Source organism: Convolutriloba macropyga, chromosome 7 (genome assembly GCF_964194025.1).
Source record: "Convolutriloba macropyga chromosome 7, txConMacr16.3, whole genome shotgun sequence".
In the NCBI taxonomy this organism is placed as follows: domain Eukaryota; kingdom Metazoa; phylum Xenacoelomorpha; order Acoela; family Convolutidae; genus Convolutriloba; species Convolutriloba macropyga.
The window spans coordinates 26,368,220-26,382,052 of record NC_134474.1 but is presented as its reverse complement, the minus strand read 5'-3'; the positions used below and the strand labels follow the sequence as shown (position 1 = coordinate 26,382,052).

Sequence of the window (13,833 nt, the reverse complement as noted above, 5' to 3'; positions counted from 1 at the left end):
AATTTGTTTTTTGAACTTGCAACTCAATGAAGTTAATGTTTTTTCAAGTTTTTTAAACTTGAAACTCAAATCTTATGCTTTATGCTCTTATTTGGTCAGATACTTCTCCATTGTTCTTTTTCATTTTCTTGTTTTAAAGTGATTAGTGTCATTCAGTAGGATGAGCATTATGCTAGTTAATTGCTCTCAAACGAAGTTTGTAGCAATTATATTAGTCCTGTTGGTCTTTTTTTATGCGATTTTTCGATTGACCGATTTTTTGTCTGACGATTTTGACTTTTCGTCCTCAAAAACGGGATAAACAGGTAGCGCCCAGCGGGCATTAAGTGCTCTTATAGCCGTTCAGCTCTGTTTCAGCTCAAACTGTTTTGGAGCTTTATACGTATACTTATGGTGTGAAGGGCGGTTCTGAGAGGTTGAGAAACCCCCCCCCCCGTTGACCCTCATCCCCACCGCGCTGTTGCCCCCCCCAACCCAGTGTTGCCCCCATCAGCCCCCAGTGAACCCCCCCCCCCCGTGGCTAGCTACTGACGAAGCCAACCGCTCGCCGGTCGTTTGAGAGCGATTCGCCCGACGTTAGTCGGTTATGTTAGTTATTGTGGTCATTCAGTTGGATACCTTTTATGTTAATTAGGATAGTTATTTTTTCCTTCTAGTCGTTCCTGGAATTCTTCCGGCTATGCTTTTTTAATTCACACGTTTTCATGATTTATGTGTTCAAGTCAAATTGGAGTAGCGATTTTTGGTCACGCCGAAAAAGGAAGTGGAGCGAAAAAGTGAGTGGTTTTGTGGCGTCAAATTTTTTCGCTCCATGTTTAAAAATTAGTGATAAAACGATGTTTGAACAACAATTTGCTTTCTCGCTACTTGTTTCCGTTCACATGCGGCAATTTAACTTTGATTTTAATGTATTTTCAAGTTTTTGGATCGGATTTTATTCTAAATAATTTTTCCAACCCATTCATAGTTCATCATAGGCCTAATTTTTTGTTTGGACCAAATTTCCATTTCTCGCTAGTGGTTTTTTGTTCACATGCGGCATTTTGACATTGATTTGCTGTTTCTTTAGAAATGGTATTCCCAATTTCTTTATAGTCCGTTCTAGGTTTTGTTTTTTTTTGTTTATGCAATGAAAATTATTTGAATTGTGCGTCAGAAGTTGCCCTGCTATGTTTTTTTAATTCTCTTTTACCTTTTGATCATTTTTTCGTTTTACATAAGTCATGATTTTCAGGTGTGACTTCTGATTGATATCACTCACTGTTTCAATTGAATAGATTTCAAAGTCTTGCATGTATTGAGTTATGTAACGTAGTGAATACGTTCAAAGTCAAAAGAACAATATCAGAAGAAACGGGATAAACATATAAGGCCCGGTTATTAAGTCATAATGCATTAGGTTATCAAAGTTCATTAAAGCGATTGTTAGCTGGCTTTAATATTATGCTTAGCGTTCCTTTTAGAAGTTTAATTAAGTGTAGTTATAGAATCTAATCGAATATGTAGAATTTGCACACCAAATAAAAGTTGACACTTAGAAAAATTCTGTCAATATCCATCTCTTTTTCTTTTTCTGTTTCAATCCCAAGGTGCGTCAAGTGGGTCAACGGCGGCTATTTTCCGGCAATTTGCTGGCTATGTTTGAGTTTTTTAATTGCTCTCGAAAGAAGTTTGTGACAATTATTGTAATTCTGTGTCCTTTTACGCAAAGTTTATGCTTGACTGTGCTGTTCTAGAGCATTCTTTTACTTTGCTTCTTTAGTGATTTATTCAATCTTGACTTCTTGTTTTTTTCTTGACCTAAATTGCTCTTATTCAGATAAATAAATCTGTTTCTTTTAAAAAACGGTTGTACAACGAGCGAGCGCAAGGCCCTTATAGCCGAGTGCTAAGTGCTTCGTTCTAATTACGCCGCAAATCACGAGTTCGGGATTTTTGAGCCTATAAAAATAATCTAGGCTACAGCCCCTTCTGAATAACATTGCCCCGCCTTTTGATCGAGAGCATAGCACTTTGCCCTGCGTTGGTTGATTTATGTTCAAAATGTTACCAACATACAAGGAACAATGGAATTCATTCAGAAAAGGATTAAAGGTGACGATAAAATCATAAATATCAACGAATTAGGAACTGAGAATGGTAAACTTCCAACAGATTTTGGCGAAATAGCGAACCTTTTGAGTAGATCATTTGCATGGAAATTTAAAAAGGTGTTTATGTTGCTCATAGTTTTTCTGTCAGGACTGATTTATCCTTTAATTTCACTTTCAGGGAGGTTACCAAAAGAACTTTACGCTATTATTGATTGACTTGATCATGAGCTCCGGGACCTGGAGAAATAACTACTGTCTTGATTTACTCGTGCCAATTAACAGAAGGTGTTCATTTGCAGCTTCCGTTCACTAAATCATTTATGGGAAATATTTTTTGAAAATGAAATTGGCTTATTTACCACCAATTTTCCAAAAAGGAGATGAATTTGACAGGTAACTATTTTGCGATTTCCGTTTCTCTGCTTTTTTCAACAAAAATTGAATATAGTGAAAACCTTTAAGAAACAAATTTTCGGGTTTCAGAAAGGAGAATCTGCTGCAGATAATGTTTTAGAGTCAGTTGGAGCAATTTTATCCAATCTTAAGCATGACAAAAATACTGTTGCTCTTTTCTTCGATCTTGCAAAAGATTTTCATTCTATTTCACGAAAAATTCTGGTGAAAATGTATTTTTAGTGATTCGCAAAAGTTGCAACAACTATGCCGTGTTCGTTCATTGCTGACCGAAGACAACAGTGGTGTCTCTGTGTGTGTATCAATAAATTTCTGTGTTGCTCAGGGAACAGTTTTAGGTCCGCTTATTTTTCTTCTGCATGTAAATAATTTTTCTCAAAACGTCAGGAAAGCAGAACCGTTAATCCAATTTGCAGATCATACTTACTGCATTTGTATTGGGACCGCAGAAAACTTAAAAATTACGAAGTGTTCTCATTTAAACACAAAATATTTACAAAAAAGAACCGGACATTAAATGCAAATTTAACTGAACTGATTTATTTTTCTCGAAATAATGAAACAGCTGCCTTCTCTTTTAAAAAGAATATTAATAAATCCTAGACAAGCTGTACATATCTTGGTACTCAAATTGGTGAGCTTTTATTCTTTGCCCATTTGAACAAGTGTTGCTACTGCCGTGCGTTCATTTTATCTGACAAGACAGCGAATCTCTTTAAACACAAGACTAAAGCGTTTTAAATTGTTTGTTCTATCGCACTTTACTGGAATTTTGATACCTATCAGAAAAACAACTTTAAAACTAAATCGACAGTTTAAGGTGGGATAAATGTTTTTTTTTCTTAAGAATTACGACCGAGCTAGAGATCTAATACAGCCATCATTACTCCCGGCTGATTTGCTGCTAACTGAACTGTCAATAAATGAATTCTTTTATGACATAAATCAACAAAATAATTTTGACAAGTTCCGCGGATTCTTATTTATAAAGCAGAATCCTCAAACGAAATAGTTCAAAATCAGTCCAAACTTAAGAACAATATGGTAAATGAAATCACTTAGTCGCCAATTTGTGCATTAATTGAATAAATGTTGGAATAGTTTCGATCAGCAGTTAGTGAAACGAGCGCATAATTGTGGATAATATCTTGTTCAATTGTGGATATTTTGTTCAAGTATCTTTAGCCTAACCTTTTGGTTATATTCTAGTTTAACTTTTCGAAAAAAGGATAACAATAATTTTTCAAAGTTTTTTGTTTTAGACGACAAGAATATCCTGGAAAGTGATCTTCATCTCAAGTTGGTAAACCTTCATTAATTTGAATCAAGTTAGATAAATGATATTTTTGTGGAAACACCTTTCTGATGAATGAATTCATTTGCGGGTTTCCACTAGACATTATGAGGGATTTCAACTACAGGGTTTCAATTTAATATTTGAAAATTCTGCCTTGGTTCAGGTTGAACTCGGAGTTGTACAAAATGGAGCAGCAAATTCAAAACAAACAAGTTGAAATAGAAGATGTGAAAAGAATATTATCAGAAACCGAAGTCAAATTGTCAGCGCAAGAAAATCAGAACGGTGTGCTGACATCGGAAAAGTTAGCACTTGAGAAGGCGGTAGCGAGTTGCCAGGAAGCCATTTTGATCCAAAAAGCGGAGGCGGAAGAGTTGCAGCAGAACCTGAGATTCAGAATTGACGAGCTGTGCATTGAAAAGAAAGAGGCTCTTGAAAGTTGTGCGCAACTTAAAGGAGAGAAGCACGAATTGTCAGGTAAAAAGAAGACAATTTTTTATAGCTGCGAAGCTGTAAGCTCAGCGTAGCTATATTGTGGTGCTCTTGGTTTTTTTACGACTCGAAGAGGACTATTGGTTTTCTCTCGGTTTTTACGACTCGAAGAGGAGTATTGATTTTCTTAAGGTTTTTTTTTTTTTTACCGGAAGTACTATTCGTTCAGACCATGTTTTGACCTAAAAGCGAAAGCGAGTAAAATTGCAGTGTGAACTAATTTTTTCTGAGCGAGAGAAGTTTTTCGATCATGCGCTGCGTTTAGTGAATGACTTTTTGACATTGAAAAGTAGTTTTTGACTGAATGGCACATATAGATAACCGTTTTTAGCCGTTTTTTCGTCCAAGTGGCCTAGTTTTTTTGCTTGTAATTTGGTTTTTTGTAGAAATAATTTTTAATCGATGCTATGTTGAAATTTAAACCCCGGAAATTGATAGCACAGTATTTTGCATAGCCTGAAATTGCGTTTCAAATGCGAAATTGGCACATATTTCTTGATTTTTTAGTTAATTTTTGGCTGTTTTTTCTATTAATTTCTTCATTTTTGGATCGTTTAGCTGTTTTTTGTCAAAAATCAGATAATATGGCAACTTCCCTTTGATAATTCATATACTCAATGCCTCTTTCTACCTCGATGTAATTTTGTTTCATAAAATAGTACATATACTAATCCGATTTTCGTAGTTTTTTGTCAATTTTTTTCCGTTTTTTGTTTGTATTTTGCTTTTAGTTACTAGAAATAGTATTTTGGGGAACACGAGGGACTTTAATTTCGTTTCACTAAAAATTCAATCATTTTTTGGTGTTAAGTTTTTGAAAGAATAGATAAATTTTCATAAATGCAGTCTTAAAAATTTTTTGACCGTTTCTTTGCAAATTGTTTCATTGTTTCGCTTGTCTGAATTCTGCTTTTTCTTGTTTTATTCTCTTCAACAAGTTGGATTTTTGTCTCGAATGACTCGTTGTCTTTTCTATGTCTCGAATGCTGATCAATGAAATGTACTCGTTTTTCTTGATTTTTTTAACTTTGATTTTTAACTTTCAAAAATCAAGAATTGGTCTTTTTGTTACGTTGTTCCTAACATTGTGTCCATATTCTTCACATTCTTGTTTGTATCATTCTAGTTTGGTCCTGGCATCTACTTTTATATTCGTTTTATTGATTTTTTCAGTGGTCAAAAAATTGAATGAATTCAGCTTTTTCTTAGATTTTGGTTTCTTCGGTTTGCAATTGATTTAATTCAAATTAAGGCAGTACTGGGAGTTTGCTAGAAAGTCTTATCCAACATTTCTACTTATTACTATTCATTGCAATTTTCTTCCGGGCTTGGTATTGTTTTTAGACGATTTTTTTTGCCTTTGAATATTATTCTGTTGCTTTTGTTTTTCTGAGTAATTTATTTTTTGAATTAGTATGAAATCATGTTGTCTAGCATATATACAACAAGGAAAAATCATTTATTTTTTTGTCTTAATTGCAGTGATTAGAAATCTAATTGTAGTGGTTCTCTGATTCTTAAGTTTCAGCACTCTTTTTTGAATAATTTTGACTTTCCTGTCTTTTTTGAAAAGTTTTTATCTGCCGTTTGCTTTCGCGATCTTTTTGAGCATAGAATCAATAATTATCTGAGGGAAATTGATGGCCCTGTCAGCTTTGTCAGGCTATCAGTTTTTTAACCATTCTAAAAATTTCAGACTTTTTTAACGTTACCAAACGTTTTCAATAATAAAATTTTGCTGCATTTTCTTTCTATTGGTGACAGTGGTTTAAATTTCACCGATTTTTAGATCAGACCCGGGGAGGTAATGAGTTAATCGTTTAATACAAAAGGTAATGGCTTCAGTTTTTTGTGAAGTTTTGGTGCTTCGAGTCGCTTCCGGAATTCTTCCGTCTATGTTTTTTTTACAGGAAGTAGATTTGTTCACGCGGCATTTTGACCTAAAACCGAAAGTGAGAAAACCTGTCTTGGTGAACAGATTTTCGCTAAGCGAGAGACGTTGTTTGATCATGTGCTGCGTTTAGTGAATGACTTTTTGATTTTGAAAAGTAGTTTTTGACTGAATTGCCCTTATAGATAACCGTTTTTAGCCGTTTTTTCGTCTAAGTGGCCCAGTTTTTTTGCTTTTAATTTGGTTTCTTGTAGAAATAAATTTTATTCGATACTATACTGAAATGTCAACCTCGGAAATTGATACCACAGTGTTTTGCAGAGCCTGAAAATGCGTTTCAAGTTGAAAATTGGCACTTAATTCTTGATTTTTTAGTTAATTTTTGGCTTTTTCTATATTAATTTCTTCATTTTTGGATCTTTTAACCGCCTTTTTGTTTAAAAAATCAATTAATATGGCAACTTCTCTTTGATAATTCCTATACCCAACGCCTCTTTCTACCTCGATGTAATTTTGATTCATAAAATTGTACATATGCTAATCCGATTTTGGTATTTTTTTTTTCCGATTTTCGACAGTTTTTCGTTTGCATTTTGGTTGTAATTGCTAGAAATAGTTTTTTTTGTGCAACATGAGGGACTTTAATTTCGTTTCAATAAAAATTCAATCATTTTTTGTCGTTAAGTTTTGAGAAAACAGTAAAACACTTTTTCATAAATGCAGTCTTAACTTAAAGTTCTTTGACCATTTTTTTTGCGAAATATTTCAATGTTTATTTATGAATTCTGCTTTTTCCTATTTTTTGTACTCTTCAGAGGGATAGATCTTTGTGTCGGATGACTAGTTATCTTTTCTATGTCTTCAATGCTGAACAATGAAATGTATTCGTTTTCTTTAATTGAATTTTTTTAATTGATTTTCAACTTTCAAAAATCAAGAATGTCTTTTTGTTTCGGTGTTCCTTACATTGTGCCCATATTTACATTCTAGTTAGCTTCATTCTAGTTCTGTCCTGGCACCTACATTTATTTTCGGTATATTGATTTTTTCAGCTGTAAAAAATGAATGATTTCTGCTTTTTCTTAGATTTTTGTCATTTATTTGGTTTCAATTGATTTCATTCAACATAAGGCAGTACTGAGAGTTTGATAGCAAGCTTTTTCCAAAATTTCTACTTATGACTAATTACTACAGCGTTCTTCTGGCCTTGGTATTAATTAAAACGATTTTTTGCCTTTGAATATTCTGCTGCTTATGTTTTCTATGATCAATTTTTAATTTCGTTTAGTATGAAATCATGTCTAGCTTATGTAGAAGAAGGAACAGGTATGTATTGATTTTGGTCTTAATGGCATTGATTAGAAGTGTAATTATAGGTGTTTTCTGATTCTTAAATTTAAGCTTTCTTTTTTGAAAAGATTTAACTTAATTTCTAAGGTTTATCTGCCGTTTGCTTTCGCGATCTTTTTCAGATTAGACTCATGAATTATTTGAGGGCTATTGATAATCTTGTCAGCTTTTTCGGACTATCAGGTTTTTGACCACCTTAATTATTTTGGATTTTTCAACGTTACCAAACGTTTTCAATAATATAAAATTTTGCTGCATTTTGTTTCTCTTGTTGAGCAGATCTGGGGAGGTAGTGAGTTAATGGTTTAGTACAAAAGGTAGTGGCTTCCGTTGCAATTACAATTTTGTTAGTGAAAATCTGACGCTTCGAGTTGCTTCCGGAATTCTTCCGGCTATGTTTTTTGTTTCGTCGTCTGACGCTCTTTTTTCGTTTTATATTTGTTCACACAGCAAAGCTGAAAAAGTCAAATTTTCTGAATGACTTCTTCCTCTCACTAACGGCATTTGCGCGTGACGTCATTTCTCACTCGCTTTAGCGATTTAGGGTATTTGCGTGATTAGATTTTGATCATACGTGACTTACCTCACTCAATAAAATGACTTTTGCACTTTAAAACTTAAGTTTAATTTGAATTTGTTTAAGGTCAAAGGAACTCATATGTGCAATAAAGGTCCCTAATAAGAGGCTTCTGTGGAATGAATTTTAACAAGCTTTATTAATTTATCGCTTAATGTTTTTAGCCTAGTTTTTTGAGCGGCGTCGATTTTTTTTTTCAAATTAGATCTGTATCTGTTTCTATCTCTATTATATGGCACGCAGGTCTATTCTTTCGCAGCTATTCCGGCAATCTGCCGGCTATGTTTATCCAGTTTTTCGAGTATTTTTTAAAGCTAGTGTTTCAAGTATTTTTTAAAAGCTAGTGGTTAATATTTATGCATTTAAATTCTTCAAACTCTGCTCCAAATATTTTTAATTACTGTCTTTTTGAAAAAAAATATAAATTAGTCTCAGAAAATGTAACTTAAGTGTTAATATAAAATGAAACTTGATTGTTTGTTTTTATTTAGATCAGTTGAAGGGAGCAGCCGTAGAGTACAGCGTGAAGTAAGTGTGCAAATATAATTGACAATTATTTTGAGCAGCTGGATTAAGATGTCACCACTATACTTCGAATTTGAGGAAGCCAAATCAGATTTGCATAACACACCCTTGGTGTGAATCCGATTTTTATGGGAAATTCTCTCGGCCTTCAAAAGAGATCGTGTCGCTTCTTTCATTACACGGAAATCGTGTTTCAGGTTAAAAGAAGCTCTACAAATTGCCGACAACAAGTTTCAAACTGTTAAGCAGGAGTTAGAAGAAGTAAATATTGGACTGAGGACCCAGCTAGCTGATAAACAATGCAATATAGATAATTTGGTTGGTGATACTATTTACTAAGTAAATGTGTTCTGCACGGTTCAAAGAAAGTTTAACCGCATGGAGTATGATTGAACATCAGTGCTATTGTCGTGAATTTTTAGAAAGTGAGTTTAGAAAGTTTCAATCATGTCAGGTAGCTATATTTATTGGAGCCGTTTAGCTCCTCGATACATACTGACTAAAAATTAGTCAGGCGCTGGTACTTTTCGAGAAGTTGTTCAGCGTCTCCGAATTGAAAAAGTAAGCAGTGCAGCGAAATAGCTGGTTCGTCAAATAATCACGTGCAAAATTGAGCTTTTTAATTGCTTAAAAACGAAAGTTAACTACAATTGTGTTTGATCCGCTGTCCTTTATGCAATAATCAGCGTGATGCTACAATTTTTCCTTAGACTGATTGTTAATAGCCGCCGTCATCCTCTCAGCGGCTATAATTTAGGCGCTCTCCTTTTCTTTAATTCACTTCATTTTTTGATCACGTTTTTCGTTTTAGATAAGTCACAATTTTCACGCTTGACTTCTGACTTACCTCACTCACTGTTTCAACTGAATGCATTTTTAATTTTTCCATGTAGTGAATTACGTAATGTAGTGAATACGGTCAATGTCAAAAGTGCAAAATCAAAAGAACGAGATAAACGGATAAAGCCCGACTATAGTGCATTAGGTTATCAATCTTCATTCAAGAGATTGCTAGCTGGCATTAGTATTATGCTTAATAGCCTTCAGTTTAGAAGCAGAATTGTGTGAGCGGGTAAACGGCGGCTATTTGCCGGCTTTGTTTTGTCTCGCTGTTAATTTGTCTGACCTACAATTTTTGTGAACTTTTATCTTGACGCAGGGGATAAGCAGGTAAAGATTGAGGGCATTATGACGCTGAGAAGTTCGCTTTGAGCTTTACTGGGTTCTAAATATCCAATTTTTGACTGCTTTTAACTAAATTTGAGTTCGTGACGTAATTTTTCACTTTTCAATCAATTTTAATAGGTCAACAGCGTGATTAATTGCTCTCAAACGAAGTTTGTAGCAATTAAGTTAGTCCTGTGGTCTCTTAATGCAATTCTGCTCTTGGCCATTTTTTATCTCACGCTATTAACTTTTGTGCTCAACGGGATAAACAGCTGAAGCCCGTAGGGCATTAAGTGGCTGAGCAGCTTTCTTAGAACCTTGCTAGTCCATTAGTGTGCGACCTACCGACACTGTTTTGAAACACAAATTCATTGTGCGAAGGGTGGTTCTTAATTTTAAAATTTCGACCCCTCTTTGATCCCCCTCCCAGGCCATCGTCCACCCTTCGCCTAGCGATTACCCTCCAAACACCACCAATCTGCTTCCCCCTAATGTGGGCCGTAATGCTAGCACCCATAGGCACCAGCTGACTACCAGAGCCAGCCGGTTGCTTGAGAGCAATTCGCCTGACGGATTGTTTAATCATACATGACTTCAATCACTAAACAAATGATTTCTAAAAGCTCTAACTAATTTTTTATTTGATTACCTATTCATTTGAAGGTCAATAGGGTGGAACTAACAACAAACATCATTATTGCTTATGAATTCTAGATTTGATAGCCGTTGTCATCACAAGCGTCTTTCGCGTTCCTATTTTGTTTTACGTTTCGAAACAAAAATGTATTTCGCTTTGCCTTAATTCACAGCTTGTTGGACATTTCGCGTTGCGTGATTAGTTTTTTTCCTGTTCATTGCTAGTTTAATTTTTAATGTTCTGTACAATTTTTTTTAAACAGCAGATAAATTTAAAAAGAACAGTCATCATCGATAAATTCAAGATAGAAACGTACTGAAAGACGTAATAGATGCCTTGTATTTGAACTCTGTTCTTTATAGTCTTAGTTACCAGGCCTTCTTTCCATTTGTTTTAGGACTAATCCTGTATCCTCTTATTTAGAGACAGGAGTTTATCTGACTAAGAAATCCAGTCAAATAAGAGCGCGCACTTCAATTTTTTTTCTAAAACAATAAATTTTTTCTGTTCTTTTAATTTCAATCGGATTGTGGGAATCAATGGTTGCTATTTTCGGGTATAATTTTGATCGAACAAAATTTATGGATGTCTTGTCACAGGAAAAAAAAATTGTTGTTTTTTGCTCTCCTTTCCCTGTTTACTATTTTTAATTGCTCTCAAACGAAGTTTGTAGCAATTATATTAGTCCTGTCGGTCTTTTTTTAATGCGATTTTTCGCTTGACCAATTTTTCGTCTGACGCTTTTGACTTTTCGTCCTCAAAAACGGGATAAACAGGTAGCGCCCAGCGGGCATTATGTGCTCTTAGAGCCTTTCAGGTCGGTTTCAGCTCAAACTGTCTTGGAGACTTGTACTTATACTTATGGTGTGAGGGGCGGTTCTTAGAGATTGACACCCCCCCCCCTTTGTTGACCCCCCACCCCCACTATTGGCTCCACCCCCCCCCCCGTGGCTAGCTACTGACCAAGCCAACCGCTCGCCGGTCGTTTGAGAGCAATTCGCCCGACGTTAGTCGGTTATGTTATTTTTGTTTTAAAATATCTCATCGCTCTTTTTCATGCCCTTGATCAGGCAATCTGTTGGCGATTTTGCTTTGATTCGATCCTTTGTGCTTGAAACCTTTCTCTGAAAAATGAAAGAGTTGTTTTCCCCATTATGAATTTTGGATTTTTAAAGGGTTCTTCAGAACATCGAGGGAACGAGGACGATTGATTTTGTGGCAACGTTTTATAAATTGTAGCTCCGCGTTTCCTTTGAATCCCTATTGCTACCGCGTTTCAAACTTACATCCGTTTTGATTAGAGACTGAATTTTCTGATATATCTTGGCTCTCATTTCAATTCTATTTTGATGTCTTTTTTAACATCAACTGGGATTCTTTATTGCTGTAAAAAAAAAAGTTACAACAGTACTTTTTTTTTGAAAAAAAAAGATGTTTTTGGGAGAAGTAAAAATCGTCATTTTTTGTTATTCTGTGACCTCTGTTTACTTTAAAATCATATATACAGAAAAAGTGAGTAGTGTTGGTGTAAATTTTTTGCAGACTAAATTTACTAAAAGAAAGCAATGCGGCAGTTTGACTTCTGTCTTCACTGCTTTTTCATTTAAAGATCTTTTTTAATTGTATTCCAAGACCATTTTTAGGGATTGTGAAGTCTTGTTTTTGGGTTGTATCAATAAAAATTCTCTCTAAATTGTTTCTCAGGACTTAAGCAGCTGCTGTGTCTAATTTCCCTTGTTTAAAGTGTATTGCAATTAATTTAGTCTCGAATGTTTTTTTTAAGGATAATTTGTTTCACAATTTATCCACAATTTAAGTGAATTTTTCTGCTTGACATTACTTCTGCGTAAATTACCCTCAATCAAAATTTAGAACAGTTTAAACTAGTTAGTCGCAGTTTATTACTAAAAAGAAACTGGAAAGTGGTTCCCAATTCATTAATTGCTCTTGAACGAGGTTTGAAGCAATTTTTGGGACCTTGTGTCTTTTTATGCAAAATTTTAGGTTGAGCAATTTGACTTTTCGCCCGGCGCTTTTGTACAATATTCTGGGAATTTTTGAGTGACCTTTTCACACTAAATTTTTTTATTTTAGAGTGATTTAAATTGCTCTCTTTCTGAAATACGGTTCGTTGCTTAAAGCGATTGTGAGCGAAAAGAAATCGAAGCATATATGCTGAGTGGTTAGGATGTCAGGCTGCGAACCTCGAGGTCCGGGCACGAACCCCAGTGAGGACGCTTTTTTGCACAAGCTACGCCCCTCTAATTTAAATTGCCCCCGTCTGTCGTTCGAGAGTGCAATTCATCCGACGTTAGTCGGTTTGTTTCCTTTTCAATTTTGTATATGCTTCATTGAGATTGAGTTTGTTGCAGTCTTAGCGAAATGAAGCTATTTTATCTATTAATGGTGATTACATCTAAGTAGTGCGTGTTTTTCCAATTATGATAATTTGTGTGGCCTAATGACAGTGGTGGAAACTCCCTTACAGTTATTATATATCAATTTGAACTGCAATTTAAGATGACACATTCTACCGGGGGAAAGAGCGCAGATAATCAATGATGAGTTTTATGCACAACTCTACAAAATCTATTGCAGTTATGGTGTCAATATACCAGTAATAATAATGCTGTTTTTCACCGGTACAAGATTGTATAAGATTTTTTGTTTAAAATGATTTCTGTTACAGTTAGAGAACTCCGAGTCAAAATCATCCGAGATAGCTGCGCTAACATCCAAAATCAACCACATGCTAACGAAGGAGCAGACTTACTGTCAGAACATTGACGAGGCCGCTTTGATGTTAGCAGATAAAGAGAAAGACATTACGGAACAGAAGCAAATAGCTGATGAGCTGAATCAATTGATTGAACAGCAGAAAGGCAAGTTATTGGTGTGCGAAAAAAACTGTGGCGCTTACTTTTTCGTTACTTAAATCTGCTGAAATCATTCAAAAATTAGGATGATGTATAGTTGATTGGATTTGTTTGTTTCAGGAGAGTTCGACGAGCAACTAAAATTATTTAATCGGAGGTACTGTTTTTAATTAACTTTATCGCGCTCGGATCCCATTTGGACTGAGGTTGTTTTCAGGATGGAAGAGGAGAAAAATGGATTTGATAGTCTACTAGAAGAAAAAGACACACTCAATGCTCAACTCAGTGGGCGATTGGCTAATTTAGTAAGTCCTCTTTAAAAGTAAATTAATTCTATTCTTAAGTCTATTTTTTTTAATTAAGTCTATTGAGATTCAAATGTTTTGACGCTATCGAATTGCCTTAGTTTCGTTTTGGGAAAGTGATGAAATGGCTACAAGCATTTTAAAATGCACTATGAATATAGGAAAATCCCTATTATTTCTGCAGATAAAAATTTTGATCAATGCATTAT

At 34.8% G+C, this 13,833-nt stretch overlaps 1 protein-coding gene across 2 annotated transcripts in view; it reads left to right on the top strand.

Moving 5' to 3' along the window:
• Positions 1-13,833, top strand: part of LOC142342736 (uncharacterized) — a 467,082-nt gene that overhangs the window by 414,154 nt on the left and 39,095 nt on the right. For both annotated transcript variants that reach the window (XM_075394258.1, XM_075394257.1), the window contains exons 12-18: positions 3,770-3,806; positions 3,968-4,281; positions 8,606-8,642; positions 8,837-8,957; positions 13,133-13,325; positions 13,440-13,476; positions 13,537-13,624. In XM_075394258.1, the coding sequence (XP_075250373.1) occupies positions 3,770-3,806; positions 3,968-4,281; positions 8,606-8,642; positions 8,837-8,957; positions 13,133-13,325; positions 13,440-13,476; positions 13,537-13,624 (827 nt within the window). The remainder of the gene's footprint in view (positions 1-3,769; positions 3,807-3,967; positions 4,282-8,605; positions 8,643-8,836; positions 8,958-13,132; positions 13,326-13,439; positions 13,477-13,536; positions 13,625-13,833) is intronic.